Here is a 25,152-nt window from a genome sequence, read left to right as displayed (position 1 = left end):
GTGCACCTTCCCCATGCGCAAAGAGATAGATGTGCTCAGGGCGCACGTTTCCAAGAACCAAAACATCTGACTAGAAAACACTATAATGAGCAACAGATGCAGAAGCGTAACAGGAAATTAAGATGTTCTTTGGGAACGTGGGAATAAATAGGGCTTTACGTAATAAATAATCATAATAGAACCACTCATTTATACACAACAGCCTTCAATTATCAAACATTTAAGTAAGAGGCAAACAGCTCAGAGAAAAGCAAAAATCAACATGGCCTGACAAAGAGGGGATCCACTGGAGGAACAAGGAGCCCATGCCTTCTCTTGCTGCAACCCTGCCAGTCTGATTACAGAGCTGCGGTAATTGTCCGTCACGAAGGCTGGGGGTGGACTCACAAAGGCTTGCTTTGGTGTAATGAGCATAATCATCCATAATCAGCAGGAAGGAGAAGGTTCCTCCAGAGAGCAACTTGGAGCAGGAGGAGAAACTTAATATAGCTCTTCAAAGCATCCTCTATAAGAGCTCCTCTCTCTCTCCCCCCACTAATTTTAGACAGAGACCAGGAAGACTTGCCTGTCCTTCATAATTCATCAAACAGTTCATAATAGCTTCAACTTTTTATTTCATCTCAGGCTAAGTTTTGCTGCAACTTTTAAGTGAATCACAGAAAAGGTTCCTCAATAACCACACTCTGAACATGGAGGTAAGCAAAGATCAAAACATGTTCAGCAATTTTTTTCTGTCGGAAACCCTTCTCAGCACAAAACTCTGCGATCATAAGGGCGAGTCTACTGGGTTCCCTTAAGTGAAACCTAGGATCCACTGACAGTACTGTATTTCACAGATTGCATCCCACACCAATGTTTCTATTTTCCTCTTCCTGCACCTCAGAGTCATCCAGCTACAGCTTTCACCTAACCTGGATTCCTCTCCTGTAACACTGGCAGCAGCCAGAAATCCCCAGACTTCCCCTAACCCTCTCCCTACCCCTATAAATATAAATACAAATAACTTGGTCTCCTTAAAACCAGATGGTATCCAAGGGGAGATGGGGAAAAGGCAACTCAGAAAGAGAAAGAAAGCAAGTGGGGATTGCTCAGAAAAATACCAGCATGTCTCAGGAAAGCACGATGTTTTTCTAGTTGCTGTGCATCGACCAACAAGTCCCTCTGACTGTGTTCATGCTGCTGCAGATCTACCTGAACTACCTTTAAATTTGGGTACTGGGCACAGTCCAGCTGCAAAAAATAGACTTCTCCTGAAAAAGGCTGTAACTTTACTCAAAAGGTAGGAGAAATTAGCCCACTCTGTGTGCTGCATAGACCCAAGACACCAAAAGCGTGGTGGTGGTGATGCTATTGAAGATCATTATCAGTGTCTTGGATTATTAGATGCAACTTATCCTTTCCAAGTTTGTAGAAAACATCAAATTTGGGGGAGCTTGGAATACATGGTTTGCAGATGTCCCTTTCAACCCAAATTTTTCTATGATTCTAGGACACACAGACCAACACAGAGTTAAGAGCTTCTGGTTGTGGTAGCCACCATCAGCATAGCTGCTTTTTCCTGGCAAGCTGAAAGTTGGCTAGACAAGCTAGGTCTACCCTCTGACTCTTCTTTGCTATGTTGCAATCCCATTTCACGTAAGTACACTAATTGCATGATATGGGCATGTGGGAAACACTAGTTCTGTGCCTAATGACACTGAGATAATTGGCTGGCATATGGCACCATAAAGGTTGATCCCAGCAGCATCAAAGTGCTATTTGTTACCTCCCAGAACTGGGTGTTGGCAAAGAGTAGCAGTGGTTGCTTTCAGAATACCATTTGTCTAAATAGGAAGCCTTAGGACTCTTCTGGGCATGAAATGTCCACAGCTGCACAACATTTATTCAGTAGGAACACTTCAATCTTTCGCAGTCGCTGTTAGATTGAACTATTTGGTACGAATAGTTAAGAACAGGTGAGCAACAGCAACACAGCCTGTAAAGGTGGAGAAACATATCTGCAGTCAAAATACTGTTTTACTGGGAGAAAGGAGGGTTCAAGAAATGTAATAAATGTAACTCAGCAAAAGCATTGTTGATCTGTTGGAGTTCTGGGCTGCAATGAATCCTCCCAGAGCATATTTGTTGCTCAGAAAATAATAAGAAATAAATTTAAGAGAAACATTCACTGTAGCAAAATATGCTAAGAGACTAGTGTAAAATCATCTAGTCTGAATACAGCACAGAAGAATGTGACACGGTGTTGACAAAGCATTATATAAACAACCTACCTAAAGTAAACGCATGTTAATTTGGGGATATACTGTACTGTACCATTTACAAACAATTTGTCCAAAAAAAATCTGTTTCTTTTACTACATGACATTCCAGGAGTTAAGAGAAAAGAAGGAGAAAAGAGGAAAAAGCAGGGATTCAATCCCGCTACAATAGAAATATGCTATTTGAATGTGTAATGCGGAATACATGCTAAGCATATTCAGAGGCTCTTCAACATTGTATTTTTTCCCAAAACAGTATAGACAGACAAGCAAGTTTAGAACAACAACATATATTGCTTTGCATGATGATTCAGAATGCAGAAGGACTAAGCCCATCTTCAAAACTATTATCTTTTTTTCTCAGGGAGCATTATTCTTACAACTTCAAAAAGCATCATCTATTAAGCCCTCCACTTATCAGTATTGTTAATTCATTGCATGAATAATGAATATGCATTCTTGTCTGAAAGCAAAACTGAGAAAGATAGAGGATTAAATTACGGAAGGAAAACTGCGTACCTAAGGTGACATGAGCCTGCCACCACTCTTATCCTAGGTGGCCCCTTTCCCTCCTTTTCTTGGGTCTCTAGGGCAGGATCCGCACTGGAAAGCGCCTAGCACATCTGCAGTGCTGCTGCTGGTTATAAGCCCTGTTGTAGTTATTTCCCCAGCTGCAACAACTTCTGTTATCCACGGTTAAGCCACTCGAACAACAGCTAACTACTTCAAGTGCTTTATGCAATACTAGAGACCAGGAGGTGAAGACGCATGGAGATGACAACCTTTTAGGTAAACTGTAGGCAAAAAAGACCCTCACAACAGAGCAAATTTTCACCCCCGTCCCAGTCAGCAGGGCTACTCTTGAATAAACGAGACTGATGCTCTGCTAGGCTTCCAAGCTGCATGCGTTTACGCCCATCTGTCAGAAGGACGTGCTGCCGTCAGGCGCGACGGGAGGATTCTGGGCACAAAAGGCCGATGCCAAGGAGGGAACTGTGGGCTGCAGTCCTAGCCTTCCCAGTGACGTCTGCTCTGCACGACGCCCCTGCTCTGCGCCAGCTCTGCAGTGCCATATGTCTATTTATACTTTATACCGCGCACCTATTGGCACGTGCACGGCTGATGCGTGGGGTGCTGGCATGGAAGTCAGAGAGACCTGGGGTCTCCTGACCAGCTTTCTGATCTTCAGGATGTCAGTTTATTTTCCCCATGCTGCCAGATATCTTTCTAAAGCTAATGAGAGCCAAAACCAACACATGTGCCTTCCCCCAGACCTCTCTCATGCTTGCGTTAAATCTCTCTATAAAATTGAAATATATTTTCTAGAATTTGCTGGGAGATTCTGGAGTTCAGCCTTTTTTTTTTATGTATGGGCTCTCCCTCACCCACTGGGGTCAGGAGGAGCTCCAGCTCTCTCTGAAGACATCCACCCCTCCCCAACTAGCTTTCCTTTGCTCTTACCTGATGAAAGGACTCCCTCTGCTCAGTACAGGGCTTTTTGCAGCTGCATTCAGGAACAAGACTTTGATAACTACAAATTAGACAAGAGTTTCGAGTCATCTCTTTGGAAGAGATGGATTTTATACAAGAAAAAACTACTCCTATAGTATTCGGGACCAGACAAATGACATTCCCTGCACGTTGACCATTTTTGGCCAGAGGGATCCTCATCTCGCTCCCAATGACAAGCTGAAAGCTTCATTGCTTCACTGTGACAAAGAATCCCTCAAGAGAGAAAATCATTCCATCCAGGAACCACGTATCTGCAGGTGGCGGTGCTCCTCATCCCCTGACTCGGGTAGCTTGAGCCTGCATTAGTTCTGCACATGCATATTTATGTTTTGTCAGTGTAAAGATAGAGAGGATATAAAAAGAACAGCTTCATATGAGAAAAAGCCGCTTCCCTGCTTTGTCCATGATGTGGTCATTTGTCATTCACTAGATATTACCTGCTGCCCAAGGAAAAATATGTCATGAATACGGGAAATTTTCAGACCAAATGTTTGATGCGCTTGGATAGAGAGCGAGGATGAAAATAAACCATGTGTCCATTAAAAATGCACACATCACATCATAAAGAATGGTGAAAAGTAATCATGAATCTGTCATCTCAGTAACATACCATTATTGTGCCTTCAGAGCATACCCTGTAGCACAGGTTGTGTCTCTATTTTGACATCCATAACTGAAGACATTTCCCAGCAGAAGCAGTAGGACAGAGGATCCATGAGAAACTTGATGGTTTTCTGCTGAACATTTTTAAGGAAAAAGGAACTGATTTTTTTTTTCTTCTTTATTTGGTAGATACCGTTTTAGGGATCTCATGAGATTTTTCTGTCACCTAATTTTGATGATTACATGTTTTGAGGGGGAAATTAAAAGGCAATACTTCTGTCAGCGAGCATGCTTGACTTTTACCTTAACCGAAAAGGTATAGTAATATGACTTTGATAAATATTTGTTACATCTGATGAATATTGCATTACCATCATTTTTATATCCATGAAATAAATTATAAAAATGTTCCCATGACTCAAAATTTGCCACCTGAAATGGATAACTAGAATAAAAGTGTAACAGTAAAATAAGAAACAAGTGGCACAAAGTAGAAAAAAGCCAAGCAGCTACACAAACAGCTATGAGTTAAAAAGTTTACCATTGTAGCCTGTGTAACTCAGACAAACTGTAACCATTCAACTAGATTAACAGTAATGTTTTCAATTTACGTGACTAAAACTAGCAGACGTGAGTCGTGTTGATATTTACTGGGTGAAAAAAAGGCAGTGCTCAAACCTGGGTTCTGGTTGGGTTCACGAGTTAGAGATGTGTCCAGGAGGGTTTGTCGTGCGTCTTACCAGAACATACAGTTCAGCCACTAAATGTAAACTCCTCCAGTAGAGATGACTCCTTCCAACACGTCAAGTCTCCAGGTGGTATGCAGCTATTCCTAACAGCAGCCAATTCCCTTTTCCTAGCAATCAGTGACTGAGTTTACAGTGGCAGTTTTATCTGCAGTGTTTTGCACTCTCAAAACCGAAAGTCTAAAATCTGTTTCCATCAAAAAGCTGGAATAACCATAAGGCAATGCCTAATGCATAATTAGTACAATGTAAAATGTCTGAGACTAAATTCTCAGCCAATGTAAAATAGCTGAACTCCACCGGAGTTTACCAAGATATTTTGTCCATTTATAGAAGCAAGGGATCTGGAACATCACACCAATTTCTTCTTGTTTGACTGAAGCTACTCACTTTCAGCTCTGTCAACTACCTTCAAATATTTTGATTAAAGTTTTTGTAAGTGTGGAGGAACGGATGGGTGAGGGAGCTGAGTAAATTATGGATTGTCATTTGGTTTCTGCCAACTTAAATCTGGTTCAGTTCACGTGGAGGAGTTTGTTTTGATGGTTTCCTAACAGCCCTTCATACGCCTTGGAAAATAACCATTCATTTTTTCACTCCTGATTCTTCTTCTTCAAGACAGGGTCTGTGCTGGAGGGTGAGAAGCCATATACTGTATCTCAGGACTAAACACCTAAAAGCAGGGCTGCTTTTTTTTTTCCTCTTGGTGTTGCCCAGGCAAACCACATCCACCAAATGAACCTAAGAAAAATGATGGCATGTTTAACTCATAGCCACTCTGCAATCAAGATGCAGTTGATGTGCAAATGCGCCATGATTACCCATCTTACATACACAGCTCTGCATACTGTTGTCATGCGAGTGAACTGTGCAGTAATCCTTGAGGACTAAAATAAAGAGAACCCAGGTGCACCTCCACGCTCACCTGCCACGGTCCTGCCAGTGCTTACACAGGTAACTACTAAACGCAGAGCAGTTTCTCTGATTTAAATGACGCCACTACCACTGGGCATAATTAACAATACTAAGCTCCTCTGTATTTAGGGTCTGCTGAATGGTCCTAGCAAGGAAAAATCCTTGAGCTTTCTTCTTCTACTAGGGAAGGAGTTAAGAAGAGACACATTTCAGAACACATTATTAAAAAAAAAGGAAAAGCCTGCACATCAGCTTGCAAGTGAGTGCAAATTTCCTCCACTGATTAAAGCAGGTCTACCACGTCAGCACCGCTGAGTCAGAGCACCAGATTAATTCTAGAAATGCTCTGTGTAACAGCCAGCAGCAACGAGGAAGGTCACAGCCAAGGTTACTGTGTCACTCCTTCAGGACAGGGCTCTTAAATAAACCATGAGGATCATTTGTAGCTGTTCTTAATATCTGCTTTCCTTTCTGGTCACCTCCAAGCCTGCTACCCAGGGTGTGGGGGAGGGAAGGCATTCATTCATAGAGGTGGAAATTTGAATTTGTCAGCCAGCTGTATTAAAACCAAAAATGATGTGCAGTTTTTATACCTGGACCCTTCGATCCTGTAATCCTGCAGTGAAACAAGCAGCAACCAAGCTCCCACTACATCCTTAAAGGATTGTTCTGCGCACCCTGTCAAAGGTGATGAAGGGTAGAAACTCACTCTGGCCTTTTCCCAGAGAGGACACAATTCTCTGTAGAGGTGCAGAGAAGACCAGTAACACTCAGCCAGCTCGAGAGACATCAGAGGAGGAAAGGGGCACAGATGAAGAAGGCTGCCCCGCTAGCATCTCTCCAGGACAAAGCAGTCCCGTCGGCCAGCAGCTCAGAGACCCTCCCATGGAAATGTGAGGCAGAAGGGAGCAGACAGCCTCCCCCTTGCCCCTCTCTGGCAGAGGCTTTTCTAACCCTCAGCCAGAGTCCTCCATGCTAACCATGCCCTTTCCATCCAAAATCACCCTTAGGTGGCCAGGGTCCAAATGAGACCAACTGTCTGGAAGCCTTTCCACCCTTCAAAAATCATGAGTGTGCTTCATGGCACCAGCCACTCCTTTTTATCATTAAAATTCTAATTTCTTTTTCAAACCTTCGCTTTAGGCTTTAAGCTTTTTGCAACTTGCATTTTGCTGGGTTTTGGGTTTTGATTTTTTTTTCACAAGTAGGTGCTAAACTCTTTGTCTTTCTCAGAGATTTCTCTCATAACCACATCACTGAGGATGCTGGGGCTTTGGGACCAACCCAATTATTTTGAAAGTTCCAACAAGACACATGAGTTTATAATCAATGATGATATCAAATGTACATACTATACAGTCTATGAACATTCACTTCACAAAGGGTTATGCATCTATACTTCAAGAATGATTTCACACAACCAGTGATTCTAAACAAATAACAAACTGCTCATCAGTAGTTATTAATGAGAAGGGCTCTGAGCTGCAGCGAACAAGCTATTCATCACACATACTACAAATCTTACAGGAGTTACTTCTCCAACATCGGAAAGGAGAAATTTGACTACATATGTATGTAAGCGTACCAAACACTACCCGTAAATGGACGTTAAATTAGATGACTGAAAAGTTACAGAAATGTTCCTAGCTCTGAAGACACACTTTTCTTGTGGTGCATGTGACAGACAGTATTTGAAGGAGTGAAATGAATGATGATGCTATCACTGACCTGTTTCAGCACCTTTTTGCTGGTCTTGGTTTTGCTAATGTGTGCAACAGCCCATGCCCCAGCAGTCACGAGCAGGATGCAGAGAAATAACGCAGACCATGTGGGTCTAATCAGCAGGAGAACCTCAGACTAGAAGAGTTATTAGTTCTCACATACTGCCAGACTGATGCACACCACAGCTGCTAGGAAATACCTTCTGGCCCACACCAGAGCGCCCTTTGCATGGAATCCCAGACATGATGGGAAGGATGGCATGCAAGTCTTAATCTTTACATGAAACAGGACTCAGCTGCAGTGCACACCCAGAGCTAGGAGGCAGAAAGGATTCTCAAGCTCCTGAGGGTCAACACGGCCTCCTTCATATTAAGTACTACCAAGAACATGCCTGTCTGAATACAAAAGTATCCAAGGGGGAAAAAAAAAAAAGAAAAAAAAAAAAACACAAAAAACCAAACCACAAATTTTTACTATTCCAGAATGAAGGCAGACATAAAAAAGCAAATCACCGCCTTTCATAGTTTTTTGGGTGGTTATTTTTTTCCCCAATAGAAAACAAAAGTTCAGATGTTCAACAAAGACGGCACATTTAGACATGTTATGACTGAGGAGCATAAGAAAATCCTAATAGTAGCTGTATCAGGACTTTAGCTAGATTAGCAGTATATGCAGTTTTAATATAAAAAAATGGAAATCAGTTTCAGTGAATGGATAAGCAACTTTGGTCTTAAACACAGTGTAACATAACTAACTGAAATGATTAATGATATTACTGATTTTATATCATCTTGTTACACAACAAGCAATAATGAATATTTTATCAATAAAAATGCAAGTGGATAGGAAAGATTGCGAGGTCTGGTTTTAAGTAAGGCATTTTCATTTTTTTGAAGGGAGAAAAAATTATTCCCCAGTTTTCTGAGAGTGGAGCCTTTGTTAATTTTACTACTTGCAAGCCCTGTGATTTTCTATAGGCAAATTTCACAAGCAGCAATGTGAATTCACACAGAGTGGGCAGCATGAGCCTGTCAGTTCATAAAAATAAGTTCTGCTCTGGTTTTGTGGTGGTTCCTATAAACTCCACAAAGTTGGACTGACAGCATGTGCCTAATAGTTAGACTAGTAATCAGGACTTGTGCATTCCTGAGTCTCTTATTAACTCATTACATGAATGCAATAAAGTCATGTTGCTGTCCCGCAGAGTTGTCTCCCTGCCTTCACGATGACAATCCACCACCAGTGCCCCATAAAGAGGATTCTGGGGCTCAGTCAGATGGGGTTTATGACGTTCTTTGAGGCTCTTAGGTGAAAGGTGCTGCCATCAATGTTTTTCAACTGTAAGGCCTTAAAACACGGTGCTCACATCCGCATGTGCTCTATTGCTCAAATGAACAAAAAATAATAATTAAAGGAAGTTCATTTATATATACAAATATTTAGGTGACAAATATTACGGTTCTGTTAATATTGATCTTTAGGGTCTTGCCATGAACCAAGAACAGATTTGAGGATAGAGCAGTGAAACACAGATGTTGCAGCTCTTAGCTCTACACCTTATTCACCTAACCACCCTGCCCCCCAGAAAACTACGTATTTTATTTATCTGTGAAGAAAAACCTGAAAATAAACTATATTCATTTTCCAATACATCTTGCAACTATACCTTCTGTGTGCATGATCCCTAAAGAGAGTGGGTAGAGACAAGAAAGTATGTTGCAATAATATCAAAAATGAAGAAGCTTATTTAGCATCTTTTAAAGCCAGCCTCATTTCAGAATCTCAAACCTTGGTATTTTCACAAACGAGCTTTGAGGAGTCTGTGAGCTTTTTGTCCTGTGAATCTGATATTGGCAAAGATTTATAGCAAGGATAAGACAATATTATGCAAAGCAAAGCCAATTGTTATTAGTCTCTCAATCTTTTCTTTTTAAATGAAACAATTCTGCAGCTAAAGCAAAAAGCAAATGCCAATATACCTTTCCAGAGCAGTCTATTCAATTTTAACTGTAAGTGCCATTCATCACTGAGTTAGTTGCTTCCTTGCTATGCCTGCAGCAAGTTCCAATTCAAGTACATTAAGCAATTGGCCTTTTGATAATGCAATGAATTGATGGCACTGCAACTTTATTATAGCTGGATTGCTTATCAAATAACACTTGTGGAAGTCTCTATCTTCAAATAGGAAGTAAGAGTAAGATAGAAGTAGGATTAAAGGGAACTCACAGAAATTAAGTGTTGTATTCTACATAAAACTTTTTAAAGTTTGTTCGTTTGGTTTTTTTTAAGCTCTGCCTAGGACAAGTAAGTTCAACATTTATGGCATACAGACTTTTAAAAATTACTTTTTTTTAATGAGGTATAATGCTGTAAAAAGGAGAGAGGGGAAAAGCTGGAAAGCTGGTTTTGTAGGATGAGACTGCATTGTAAACTCACGAGTAAAGAAACAGCACACATTGGTACATGTTGTCGCAGTTTTGGCACTGCGCATCCCTGATTTGGCACTTTTAAGTTAAAAACAAAGAGCAGCTCTAGTAATATTGAAAAATGATCCAAATCTGGAAATCTCAGCTCTCAACTCAAAAGAACATTTCTGCCTAAATCTTTGGGCAGTTGTTCTTTTGTTGTTTGGTTTGTGGGGGTTTTTTTATTTCCACAGCAAATTGACATTTTTGTGAAAATATATTTAGCCCCAAATCCAGTTTTCTACTGAAAAATAGATTAAAACACAAAATTCGGCTAGCCCTACCCTTACATTGCTATTGATAACAAAGGAAGAATATTAAATGTAGAAGACTGAAATCTCAACAGAAGTTGTAGGACTAAAAGACATGTCTATAAACCACCTTTAAAATAATGCAGGCAACTTAAAAGTGTATTGGTGGCAATTCTCAAAATGTGCAAACTTCACATGAGATGCATAGAACTATGGTTATGATGTCATCAGTAGCTTTAATCTGTCTTTATGTTCCTCTATACTGGCCGTAAGCAATAGCTTAAACACTTAACATAGCTAACTGTAAGAGATAATTGGTACATCCATGGGAAGAGAACAGTTTTTAAATGCAAACTGTACCTTTTTATTACTCTGTTTCAGATAAAATTCTTCTCGGAGAGCAAACAATTTTTTTTTTTTTTTTTTTTTTTAAAGAAGTTACCCTTTGCCGTTTGGGAGATTTATTTCCAATGTAAATGGTTGTTTCCAAGTTGAGTGCTTGCTTGGCCACTTGACTAGTCAAGTATCTAAAAAGAGGGAAAGTCAAATGCAAGATAGCAGCACTAAGAGATTTTCTATAAATATGAAAAAATAATATGTTGTGCGGATCTGTGTGATATTAATTCACAGGGAATCTAATTTCCAAAGTAATGCTGGGCTTTTTAGTCAAAAAATCTATTCTAAGCATCACTTTTTATCTCCTAATTGATCCTGAGCGTATAAGAACTATTTTGTTGCATGAGAAGACAAACTTTCCCGTTACAACTCATTATAAACTACAATTTCTTGTTGGTATAAAAGAAGTCCTCATTCACCCCGTTTGCTTTCGCATTGCACCAGAATTGCACCTCTCCAGTTGCCACAAAGGAAAATAAGAACCACCATCCTAATATAAGTCAGTGTCCAAATCTACCCAAAATCCCTCTTCAAAGGTAGTCAATAGCAGAGGTCCACATGTATAAAACTCCCCTGATGGATATTTATGCCATAAATCACTATTCTTTAGCCCACACAAATCCATTTATCTCCAGTCAAGATGTCAAACTCTGAAGAACGATAAGTGTCTCCAGATTTCACCCCACTGAGCATTAACGTGGAACCGCAACACCTGTATACATGGCAGGCTCACTGAGCAGCCTGAAAACTGCATACCTGCAGCCATTTCTATTACTCTTTCCCCTCCCCTTTTCCTCAGCCACTCACTCATTTGTCTTGTCCAGCCGTGGCATTGCTGGACAAGCTGGACAGGCTTTAGAACACCATTTTGAAACAGCCTCTAGCACAACAGAGCACAATCTGGATGCTGAGCATAGAGGCTTCAGTCAACCCTAAAATGAGTCACATGCATGTTTTGTAAAACTGACTTAAGAGAGGAAAACTTATTTATTTCTTTTTCCCTTTCTCTCCCCAACATGCTCTTATATTCTCCTCACAAAGCATACAGGAGTTAAAAAAAATTAATCTTGTGTAGTAAGTACATAGATGAAAACTGACATTTTAAACTTTTTTTTTCTTTTGAAACATTTAAAAGTTAACTTACAAAAAAATTTCAGCATTTGAGGGAAAAAAATAAAAATCAGATTTAGCCTGACAAGTTCTCAAAAGTGGAAGAGTGAAAATTGCACGTACAGGTCTGTGCCACTTGTGGCTCCCAATACATCATTCCCAACAAGCAAACATTGAGTTTAATTAGCAGCAACCCATCTCCAGTTTTCAGAAGGAGACGAGCACGATGGAAGGGGTTCAGTTCAAAGGTGACAGATGAGCTTTTCACAGAGTTACGAGCTGAAAATCCCAGCCCTGTACCCAATCCTCTCAAACGTGCACAGTCTTTCCCCAGACAGCTTAATTTAGATGGGTTCCCTACAACACGTGGGCAACCATGGAAAAAGCAAACAATGTTTGGAGATAAAGAATCTGTGTCCCTCAAAGAAGGCCGAAATGTTTTCCCAGCCCGCTCCTTCAGCTGCCCATCTGTTATCGCACACTGTATGTCAAACTTGATCTCAGAACTGTTGGCACAAAGGGACGTGACAGACTCAAGTGGGTGACGTGAATAAGGAGTGACATTTGCAATGTTAATAACGCGAGCTGGAGAGATTAATCAGCGGCTCCGACCCCTGCTGCCCTACCCAATAACTATTTCCATACCAAAAGAAGTGGTCTACTCCTCTATTACCTTATTACTCCAGATTGTGGAAGTAATGTTTTTGCAGCTGTGACAGATGGAGGAAGAGGTAGAGTAGTGTAGAGATACGTACCTGAAGGTAGGCTTGTTTGTCTAAAGGCTTCTTAATTTTCTGTCACATTTTGGTCCAATAAAATATACTAACCCTCCCTCCAGACTCTGCCTGTTACTGTGCAGGCCATTAATATTGCAGTTACATATGGTATCCTGTGTAGATCAGTACAGTACAGCACCACTTGAAGATTTGACATCTAGTTTAGCAGTCACCTCTCTTCAACACATGGGGACTGTTTGTCAGGTAAATATTTCATTTGATACATCCCAAAGCAGGAAACTAATAAACCATCTGCATACCCATCATCCATTTACTGTGCAAAATTCCTCTTCCTAAGCCTCCTTTCAAAGCCAATGCAATCTGATTACAAGCATCCAATGACAGTTTATCCCAAAACCCAGTTGAACAACGAATCCCCTTCTTTTCCCCAAGTCTGTGCCATGACATAATTCGGATTGGAGGCAATGAGCCCGTTATGAAATTACACATTAAAACCCTAAACAGAAACCAACGCATGTTTTAGTAAAAGGCATGGGCCAGGTTCTGCCATTCTGCTGTAAATGCATAATACCCCATTCTTAGGACTACACAAGTATTAAGGTGCCAGGGAGCCTGAATGAGAGGAACTCAATCTAACTCAAAGCCAAATCATATTAGAAACGTAACAAGTGATTTCCGTGGTCATTTTCTGGAAAGAGTGACTAGCTTTGAAACTCCAGAGCATTTTGTAATACAATCCAATCAACCTCAAATTAAGTAATTCATCTGAAACATGCAGAAATCTACTGCCCATCAGAAAAATGAGTTAAACATTCAAACACATGCACTTTTCCTTTTCTTCTTTCCTAAAACCTCTTCTTCCCTTCATCTTGGTTTTCTTTCTTTTCCTTTCATCCTTCTGCCATCCAGTATTAGCTAATGAGATACACAAGGCATTCAACTCTTCAAGACTGCTACTTTCTTTCTAAAAAGTTTTAATGAAAAAAGTTTGCAGGCACTACAATTAAATCAAAATAGTGTAGGATCACTTGTAGTTTTCAACAAGCTGCCAGCCTTTTTTCTCATCACTTTTTCTCCCTTTCTCCAATGAAAAAAATAAGAGTATTTTTTAGATCAGTCTGCAGAAATACATCTCACTTTGGAATTCACGCACGTGTTCTTTAAAAATCACTCAGCTGAATCAAATTCATATCTGAATGACAACGAACGATTACACAGTTATTGAAGAGGAGTTCATTTTCTCTAATCATCCTGTATATTGAAAAGAAAAAAAATACAAAAAATGTCTTTTACTTTAACAGAGAGATTTGAAAAAAAGAAGAGAAAAGAAATATACTCTGAAAAAATTGTGCAGAATATTAATGGAGTCTCCATCATCATCTTAAAAGGTTCTAACAATCCCTAGGGATGAATTCTCATGCTGCAGTTCTGGATACCTTAATGTAAAATTAACATTGATACAATATAATCTTGCAGTTGCTCATTCACTTCTCTACTAACTTGGCTTTCTTAGAGCACTTTCAGACACAGATTTAAGAAGAACATTTGACTGCTGATCTACTTAGCTGTGTCCCTCACTTGGCACATCTTGCCCTTCAGATAGGAGCGTATCTACAAACTGCGGCAAAAACTGCTCATAAAGCAAAGTGCAGAGCTCATCAGTATGGACAGACTTTATGGCCTTCTGAAAAGACTTCTTAAATATAAATTAGCTGCAAATATTCTCATTCTTTGCAGAAGCAGCAAGCACCACTGTGAATCCTAATGAACTTTTTGCCTTGCCAATACACAGCTTGATAGAACGCAGTTATATTTATCGTATTGAAAGAACTACCTCTCAATTATTTTCCTCTCCTCTGGTCGTTATACTACAGGACAGAGCTAATTCCTGCTCTATCTCAGTAGCTGTTTCTAGAACACCAAAATATCCACTCTGATTTATCTCATCTTTAAATAAAATTGTCTCCATCTTTCTAATCTTTCCTCATGCGGAAGCCTCGTCATTTTTGCCACCAGGCTGTGGAATCCTCTTCTGTCTGCTCTGCTTTTTATATCACAGAGAGCTACCATGAAATGCAATATTCACAGGGCAGGAGGCCCCTCATTTCCCAGAAATGCTCTTCAATCTTTTGAATATTATGTCCCATCATATGTTTGCTTTCTGACTACCTTTGCACACTAAGCAGAGGTTGTCCTTCCAGGAATTCTGTCCAGAGTCAGCATCCCCACGCAAAAGGGAACAAAAGGCAAGGCATCAATTAAAAGGCTTTTAACCTATGAACTACTTGAAAGATATACACAGCTCTAACGCCAATCCAAAAAGGCTATTTCACCCCATTTATTGGTATCAGTATGTGGCAAAAGCCTGGCCAGGCACCACCACAATGTATCCTTGATACTAGGTGTCTGGGAAAGCCTAGAGCCATCATTAAAAAGAATCTGCTGGCTAGTGATTTGAAAAAGTCCTTGCAAAAGCAACTCCATTGTTTCTGCCAGTGGAAGCGGATACCCAGGTGGTTTTGATACTTATGGCCTTCATTATATGCCAGTTATTGCCACTGCACTCTAGAAGAAATTACACCGCACACATCTGAAGAATATTCACAGTCCATATCTCAGACTGATACGTACATGATCCAATCATTTTGTACCAGAACTAGAAAAGCTCAGTAGCTTATCATGGACCGAGCTGTTAGGAAAACAAGAATACTGACTCATGAAAGAAAAACAAAAAAGAAAAATTGAGGCTTCAGAAGTTTACTTCTAATGCCAACAAGGAATGAAATCGAGCTCTCTTCGAAGTGTTGTGAAAGTAAATTGGCAACCTAGTGCAGATGCTTGAACTTGTTTCTTGTATGTCAGCTGAGTTACTTAACCACCCAACCAGTATCCTCCAACTTACCTTTCCCTCTATCCCCTTCACAGGGCTGTCCCAAGCCAGATTTTTTTTTTTTTTTTTTTCCCTGACAGAAGTGCCATTCTGGAAAACAGTTCTGTATCATTTAAGAGCAACGTTCAAGTACTTGATCAGTCTAGTCAGAGGTGATAAACTAGAAACAGGCTGTAGCTAAAGTGGGAGGAAAATTTTGAAAACAACATTGTGCATTGTTCCTGCTGCTGCAAGGTTGTTCTGAATGGTGGTGGAGTACTGAAAAATTATAAATATGCATTGACGCATACCACAGACTTACTGCAAAGGTACTAATAATGACTGCAAGAATTCAGAGTACGGAAGAGTCTATGCTATCCTAGAATGGGATGAACTTGAAACTCAAAAAATGCTATCAATCTCCTGCACTATAGATGTCTACAAGCAATATAGGGATATTAATTCTAAAGAGCGTGGGCAGCCTGCCTCTCCCTGATTTGCTAACTTTTGGAGGAAGATCTATTAACACACAATACATCAGATCCACTCCTTCCTGCCAAAGGCAGACACTGAGAAGTGCTGCACACTGCAATATCTGTTCACTTTTGTAACACCACAGGAGCAACCACAGTTCAGTAACATTGAAGGAGAATAACTGCAGCAAAAATTATAATGGACCAAAGCTGACAGTCCCAATTGGTCAAGCTAAAGGCAGTAAGATACTTCATTGCTCAATGCAGGGGGACAATTAAGGTGTCAGATATGGAATATGGAAATACCCCACCATAAGCATTATATGCACACTTCTTGTTTGTATCCATCATCTTGAAATACAGTAATCACAAAACTATATCATCTCTTCACCACTTGCCAGTGATAATGAAGTAGGGCTCATTATAAATAGCTTTTGATATAAGCATCAAGAATAGGGTTGGTTGTGGGGTTTTTTTTTTTTAGGAGATTCCACTTCTACACCTATTTAGCTACTCACTTTTGCATTCAAGATCGTTTCCAGGATAGAAGAGAACAGAATATTTGCAAGAGTGCGGAGATGCAGCTAACAGACCTGTAGCAATTTCCAGCGTACTTCTTCAGCAAAACTCTTCAGGAAACATCTGGTGACGTGTTGCTGTTGCTGAGGGTTAACTTCTGCGGTCTGCTATATGCTTTTTGTCTCTGACAGCTCCAACAGTCAGCCTTTGTTGGCTGCTTTCCGACTGGGGAGTACCCATAGCTTTTGTCTACCACAGACTGGTGATCAAGGACTGCCAAACACCTATTGCAACCGTTGCTTGGCAGGAGCTGTATGACCAATAGGCAAAGCGCTGCTAACAATGTCCCAGCAGCAGTGCAAAGGAGCCCAGAACCTCTGCTGAGGACTGTGCATTAACAGTGGTGACATGCCACGTGGTCTCCAACACGGGCTGCAGCAAGCGGCCTTGGCACGTCGGGGGCCTTGACCCAAACAGCACGACTGAGCAAGGATGCCACTGTTCAGGTCTGAGGCTGCAAGAAGTGCCTGCTGCCCCTCCCTGAGGTTGGGAACAGTGGTGTCCTCCCCTGTGGGAAGTATACTGTGGTTGTGGCACTCGATTGCCAGGTGAAGGAGCTGTGAGAAGAGGTGAGCATGCACACCATCAGGGAGGATGAACAGGAGATGAACATGGTCTTTGCAGAGACCCTGCAGAGCTAAGAATCCAAAATCTGCATTGCAAGGTGGGAAAGAAATCTAGAGACTACCCTCAAGGGTTCGAAACTCCCAAGATGGGGGAAGACTGAAACTAGTCATTTGTAGCGAGACAGCTGGGGCTTCTTCTCCACTTCTAGGTGTGGAAACAGGGAAGAAAAGTCACCTTGCATCAGGGGAGGCATCAAAGCCAGCTAAACTTCAACCAAGTGTCTGCATAAAGAAGAAAATGGAAGTGATAGCTGTTGGAGACTCCTTCCTGCAAGGCAGAGAGGAATCCTTCTGTTGGTTTGACCTGTTGTCTCAGGTTTGCTGCTTATCTGGGACGTGGTAAAGAAATTGTTGAGTCTCTTCCAGCCCTCAGACTATTACCCCCCACTGCTCATCCATGTGAGCATCATAAACACAGAGGAGGAACTAAAGCTCCACATGCAGTCACAGAACTGCAGCGTGGTTGGAATAACAGACGTGGTGGGATGGCTTGCACAACTAGCATGCTTGTGATGGATTGATACACGCACTCTTCAGGAAAGGTAGGCAGGGAAAACAAGGAGCAGGGTTGGCCCTCTATCTGAAGGAGCAGCTCAAATGGCAGCATGGCCGGACTCAGGCCATCCAGGATATTTCTGGGTGGTGTCACAGAATCACGGATAACTTCTTGATTTGAGCACTAGAGGGCCAACCAGGGGTGAAGAACTTTTTCTCCCTGAGGACAGCCAGGCAGCAGAACAGAGGGTTTCTGCAGGATCCATCCTTGGAGATTTTCCAGACCCATCTGGATACATCCCCAAGCAACCTAGTCTGAGCTCATTGCTGAGCCTGTCTTGAGCAAGAGATTGGAGTAAGGACCTCCTCAGGTCCCTTCCAACCTGAGCAACTCTCAGACTCTGGGAGAAAAAATCCTCTAATTCAGTGGCAATCACAGATCTGTCTGCAAGGAAAAGGTGGTAGTCAGAGATAGATACATTTATCCACGTGAATGCAATTACATACATTTTTCCTTTTTAGTAAAAATTACACGCACTTACATGAGACAGAGATGTTAAAGAGACTTAAATATAAGACAAATAAGCACAAAAGTAAACTCCAGATAATCTACCATTAACTAAACTAGGAAAACACTCCTACACTTAAGCTATTCCACAAAAAAGTTCCCTAATAAATGTACAGCATACCTTATGAGATACAAGGCTCAGGTTCATAGTCCTGACCCCACAACCTGTGTTATTTTTACATATAGAGAGAGAGAGAGATATATATATGCGCGCCTGTAGAACTTAGCAGGGCAAAGCAGGCCTGGAGTCACATCACCTAACACTGGCCATCTAAATAGATGTTTACTCTTTTCTCCAAGGTTTTCTCCTTAAACTCTCTCTACAGTCTTTTGCAGAAGAGTCACCTTCCACTAAATCTCCCTTTGGCAGACAAATACAATTAGGCAAGATGAATTCCACGCTTAACAAGAGCTGTTAGCAAAAATCAACTAGGCACTTAAAGCCAAACACTGTAGTGAAAACAACTGTCCCTAATTATATTAAACAGGCTGTGACTGAACCTATAGCAAGTGCATGGCAAGCAATAATTCTTCCAATTCCTCTCATTTATTCCTCAGGGTTTCCCAGTATGACTTGCTGGTTTAGGCCTGTATTGCTTAGACTGTTAATTCTCTTCAGGGCTGGAGACTGTTAAAATTACTTATCTAACCCAGCACTTGTGCCACAGTTTGATCTCAAACACTTGCATTAGTTGCATATAACTCCACCCTGAAAGCCACTCTACCTTTTCAGCAATTATCTCTGTGAAATAATTAACTCAGTACATATACCGAGTTAACTGAAAACAGAGAGAGCAGACGGCATCTAAAGTGTGAGACTGTGAGAATAACCAAAGGCAGTATTTCTAAGACAGGCAGGCTTTGGTGGTAGTCTCCCAACTCAACCCCAACTCCAGCCTTGGCTCCATCCCCACACCTCAGCACCCCAGCCTTCGTTTGCACCTCTGTTTCATATTCAGATGTAAAATATCCTTTTATCTGGAGGTTTATTTTGTGGCCAGGATCCAGCATGAGGCCAAAATGAGGGCCTTAGATACAATTTTTCTGATTGAGCACATTGGCATTTGAATTGTCATGTACATGGTATGGGAGCTCAGGTTGTTACAATCGTCCCGACCAGTCCTGATTATAGCCTACGGTAGGTGGGGGCCAGGGGGAGGACAGAAGGAAAGCGATTTCAGTCTCCAAGAGCCTAGCCTAAGAGAGCTGGCTGCACACGTTTAACGTGAATTAGCCCTTCAACAATCAGCTCAAAAGCCTAAACGGGAAATGTTGCTCAAACTGAAATAAGTGGGAAATTTTTTTTAAGATCCAGAGTTTCACCCTGTCTATTTATTTCCTTCTCTGTAAAGGCACACAAACAGGTTCTCATCAAAAATCTAAGCAAAATCTTTGCCGTTCTGGCTTCACCTGCCCCGCTACTCTCCACACCCACACACGCACACAGTGACTGACCGTAGGTGAATGATCAGACTGTGGAGCCGCTCAAATGTGACGACTGTTTCCCATAACAAGCTCCTGAAATAAAGAAAGTCCATCAGCTCTCCAGCATTTATCACGGTACCTTTCTGTAGGGTAAGAAAAGAGTCTGAACTCAGGATGTTTTTATAAAGGCTAGGACTGCATATATCGTACTTTTCAAGACACAAGACGTAAGGCTTAACAAGTTGAAAGCTGACTGTTAGATGTCCTTGTGCATTTGTACAGGGGAAAAAAAAAATTAACAAACAAAGTCTTTTAAACCCTTTGTGAAGTTTCAGTGAGGGTTTGACTGATGACCCTTAACATTTTAAAAATCCTTCTTTAAAACATGAAGGAAGTCTACTATTTCTTTCCATAAATAATACCTTTCAAAGTTTTATTCATGCCTGGAATGGATTCAGTATTTTAAGTGAAGTAAACATTGTTTCATAATCTGATGAGTGCCAAACAACGAAATATTTCCCCTCTAATTTATTTCTGTTACATAACATTAGTTTATAATGTAACAGGCAAGTAAGTGGAAAATATCCGGCAGGCCAATTTTTATGACATCTTACTAGATTAGCAGTAGATACAGGGGATTTAAAAAATATAATTTTTTTTAATATGAGATGAGGAAATATTAATTAAATAATTTTAATTATAAAAATAAATAAAAATTAGTGGTAAAAATTGACCTATCAAATTTAATAAACTGTTTAGCTAAGGTTTAGAGATACTCCGAACTAACACTAAAAGTGAACCTCAGGTCATTTGAAAAAGCTCCCACAGATCTGCAAACCTGCTGCTGATTATTCCCAAACTAACAAATAGGAGGACTGGAATGTTAAACACATCAGACAAAGCAAAGGGGAAGTAAGACTTTTAGGCAAGGTCATGCTGCCTAAACCGCAATACTTCCTTGTAAATGTATTTTTCCAGAAAAGGCAAACATAACTTCCCTTCTGCAAGGTCTGTAGCTTATTATTCTCTGTGATGATTCACACTGTACGATAACATTCCTATTTGAAAAACAGAACCAGTGCAACTTCAAAACAAGTACATATTTCCATTCAGGACACTGTAAGTGTAAGTTGATGAGCTGTTTGATCCTTTGAAGACCTATACAGTCGCTCTATTTGATAATCTACCCAGCTGCCTAGATTGTTTTTCCCCTTTTATTATGGCTGTATCCTTTGGATAGGATACCAGCATCATACCACTGAATCCTTGTAAGACTCTCCACGTGGCCTGTGGCATATGTTAAGTCAAAAAGCAGGTAATAAAAAAATATTACTGGAACTATTCAGCAGTACTGGCAAAGTTTCAAGCCTAAGGTTTCCAAACAGTACAGCTTGGGAAGTGTTGATAAGACCCAGGCATTAAACAGACGCTGAACAAATGTCTCAGGAATGGCAACGTGAAGTGACAATTCAAGCTAACTTACCACAATAAGATTATTTTATCTCTCCATACTGCGAAAAATAATACGTCACCGCTGTTCTTAGTAAGTGACAGAATGAGGTGCTGCAGTCCCATGCAAGAGTAAGTAGTTCACAGGGAGGGGAAAAATGCTGCATAGGACACAGTCTTTGCATGGTTTCTTACATTTCTCACCAAGGATAATTTTAATCAGTTAGAGGTTTTGAGTAGTCACTGAGCCGTATCCACACGCTACAAAACAGGCTGTGTGCTGTCTACAAAGTGTGCTTTAGAAACAGTCAGTATGAAGGAAGACAGTTAACTTATTCAACGGGCAAGAGGCAAAACAGCTCTATGGTATCTTCAGTCACAACCATTAGTTTCACTGATGGCTGTAAGTATGTAATGAGAACATTTCTGAGAAGATGATCTCCCGGAAGCTTTCTCACCATGCACACGCTTGGTGTGCGAGGAAACTGCCGCGTGATCTCTGCGCATTGATACAGTCACAGAGCTGCATTTAGACCTGAGCAATTAGCTACTGTACAGCTCTCCTCCTAAAAGCTCTGCTTCAAAAACATCAGCTTTTAAAAAATGAATCACTCCTAGCCAGAATCGTGTTTAATCAACATTCACTTATTTGCTTGGTCATTCTTTCACTTTGTGAGAAGGTAGTGGCTGTTATAATTGCCTAAGAGGTATTCCTGGAGATGAAAGTTTCTTGCCTTTCCCAGAAAATTTTTGCCTCCTTACACTAGCTTGGAAGAGCCCTGAAAAATACTATATATAAGCTGGGATAAAATGGTTTTCAAATAACAGAATGAAAAAAATATATATTAGCTAAAAAGTTTTAAACCACTGGAGCAGACAGAGCACACTGAGTCTCCACGTGTTAGCCAGCCAAGAGAATTCTGTTCCTCCATGCATTGGAGAGTCCTCCTAAATCCCTTTAAACACACCCACTAAGATAAGGTATATGATGCATTAAACCCATCTTTTTCTCAGCTAGACTAGGCATCATTGCTTGGTACTGCTTGTGGGATACGGGTATGTTTGGGAAAACCACTTAAGTCATCAAACTGATTTCCTATAAACCACTTAGCAGCCTTGACTGCAACCTGGACTGGTTTTTGTATCATGCAACAAAGCTGAACAGCCCTATAATCCACCCTTGCTTTCCCCATACTGCCCACACATTTCCTCTTTCCCTTCTTTGCCTACAAATACATTTTCACACACAGATCACATTTCCTATTACTATTACTTTTCCAATATTATGTATGGTTTTGATACTACAGTGAAAGGAAAACATTTAAATACCTTTGTCCTCATACTGACCTAAGATGTCTCTATAGCACCTAGAAGTTTGGTTGTTCAGCAAAACCCAGTTTGTGACTGTATTTCAGCCTGAATTTACACAGCGACAAGGGTGACGATCCATCACCTAAACAAACTTATTGTCTGGACATATGAAGTGCCCTCAGCATCCAAAGCATCTGCAGTGGGTTGGCACACAAGCCATACAGAAAACCCGTTTGAAGCCAGAGGCCACGTGGTTTTGTGAAACAACATAGAATGTCTATGTGTCAGCAATTAAATCCTCTGAGATTAAATCTGTGGGAGTTTAACTGATAGAGCTAGAAGACATGCTTCCAGACTTACAAATCCTTCTTCAGATCTGAGAGACAGCTAACACCTAATAAGTGTGATACCTATTTCTCTGATCAAATAACAAGCTTTCTACTTTTCAGTGAGGTGAGTTCCAACTCAACTTCAGAAAAACACTAGTAACCTATATTTATTTAAGAGAAATACTTCTCAGATGGGGAAACACTGCTGAACTGAAACACAAATTTATTAAAAGCTGTATTACACAGTTATGGCTGTTCAAGTGCCTTTTTATTCAAAATGGTTGTTAGACATCTTTCTTACGGAAGAGTAATGCCTAACAGAATAGTAAAACTAACTTCATTCGGTGTCTTTCTGTTTTCCCTTGATACAAATCTAGCAGCACTTGAAAGACTCCTATGTGTATTCCTGATCAAAATACAGATGTAGTATATTAATCCACTGAAAATGCATGTCACTTCTAAACATTAATAATTTTAGTTCAAAGCAAAAATATTACTTTTTTGTATTTCCTATTGAGTTCATGCTTTCCTCAATGTTCTGTGTCTGTTCCTCAAGCTGAGACCCTTCCGCAGAAACAAACCCATCCCACACTCATAAAACCTGATGCCTGGGCAGCACATTCCTAATTCAGATTGAAAGCTTTTGCTGAATCCACATGCGTAAGATGCTTTGAAGAAACATGCTCTCCTAACTACATCCTTTCAGCAAACAGCTGGAAGGATAAGCAGGTGAATGCTGTAAAGTCTGCTCTTATTATAAAAAAAAGTTTTCCAAATTAAGAATGGGCAGTTACGTATACGCAGACATCAGAAAGCCTGCATCGGAAAAAGCCAGTCATGACTTTGTTTACCCTGTTTTCCCCATTTTCTTCAGCACATAGAACTTAACCCATTGATTCACCAAGCAAGTCCCTCATCCACTCTCAGTATCTGGCAATCCAGATGTTAATCACAGCCCTATTGAAGTGTTATACTAGAAGACAAGACAGTTTAATACAGTTTTGCTTACATTATTCCTGCTTCTCTCTCAACTTCTAACACCTCCTTCCAGATGAAGGGACTGTTTGTCATCTTTTCTTCCACCTACACCTTCTGCAGCCACAACATCTCTATCTGCAGGTCTGTAGACAGTGTGCAAGGTTTCTCAGAGCCATCCATGTTTCCACCACTGGATTAATAAGAGCAACTCACAGCTTTCCAGGTGCACATGGCAGAGGAAAGTGCTTTTGCTAGTGATGTGACAAACTCCCTGCAGGTTTCAAACATCTGTGAGATTCTGTGCCACCTTCTGTAATTTTTTTTTTTTTTTAACTGTCCTGAACTGGCCCCAAACCACATGAGACAGGAACCCCATCTCCAAGTCTAACCACTGCACAACTCTTCTTAATGCTTTAGTATTAATTGAAGCATTGAAGGATAATAAAGCTGCAATTCAGAAATATCTTTACATCTATTCTTTAAATTCCTCCCAAGTGAAGGTTACTGGACAAGTGCCGATGTGGCAAATCCAGCTGTAATGATATTTTCCTTCCACGATGTTTCAGTTCTGAATTCAGATGAGAGCACAGTGTCAAAGCTATGCTGATAAGTAAAGGCTGAACATTGCTTTCTAGAGATAAAAAAGGTGAGAGTTAATGTTGATTGCCACTGGTCTCTCACAAGGACACTGACAAAAAGCATAGCACTGGCCTGCCCATAGGGTCCCATAGACAGAATAACTGGGACGCTGCACTCCCAGTGTTCGGACCATCCAGCTGAGAACTGGGGTGAAATGAAACGGAACTAAATCATGTGCGATGGGAAAGGTAATTCAGAAAGTTCCGAGAGATTTGGGAGAGGCTGCTTCTACCATCACCAAACTTCTTCAGGTTTGGTCCCCAAAAGAGTAAAAACCTTCAGGTATTTAGGATTTTCCTCACACAAATGCTCTGCTACACTATTTGGGACTCCAGCTCATTCATTCACCTCTCACTTTAAAAACAGGACAGACACATCTATTCCATGTATCCTTGCAACTCCATATTGATACTCACTGCTTCCAGGCGTGCGGTGTGAGGTAGCTGTGACAATGCTTCCAGACCCTGACGTTGAACGATCTCCAGCACTGCCCTCCTCTAGGCAACTGCTGTGCGTGCCGAGGGCAGAGTCCTGCAGGCTCGGGGGTAAAGCTCTCGCCTCTGGAAGCTGCGGTGCTTGTCAGCCTTCCAGCCCCTCACCTTGGCAAGCTTTAGGACAGGACTGGAGATGAATTCATCTGGTCCAGCTTCTACAGTTTTCTTTAAAACGACCATCAAAATGCAGCATTGCTTGAGA

At 40.8% G+C, this 25,152-nt stretch overlaps 1 protein-coding gene across 4 annotated transcripts in view; it reads right to left on the bottom strand.

Annotated features, from left to right (window-relative positions):
• Positions 1-25,152, bottom strand: part of PDE1C (phosphodiesterase 1C) — a 315,948-nt gene that overhangs the window by 150,278 nt on the left and 140,518 nt on the right. The window contains exon 4 of one of the 4 annotated variants that reach the window (XM_059818718.1): positions 19,781-19,843. The exons of the other annotated variants lie outside the window; for them this stretch is intronic. Within the exon in view, the coding sequence (XP_059674701.1) occupies positions 19,781-19,843 (63 nt within the window). The remainder of the gene's footprint in view (positions 1-19,780; positions 19,844-25,152) is intronic. 4 annotated transcript variants of the gene reach the window in all.

This window comes from Gavia stellata, chromosome 6 (genome assembly GCF_030936135.1).
Source record: "Gavia stellata isolate bGavSte3 chromosome 6, bGavSte3.hap2, whole genome shotgun sequence".
Lineage (NCBI taxonomy): Eukaryota > Metazoa > Chordata > Aves > Gaviiformes > Gaviidae > Gavia > Gavia stellata.
The sequence above is the reverse complement of the archived record's forward strand: the minus strand, read 5'-3'. Positions and strand labels throughout refer to the sequence as shown.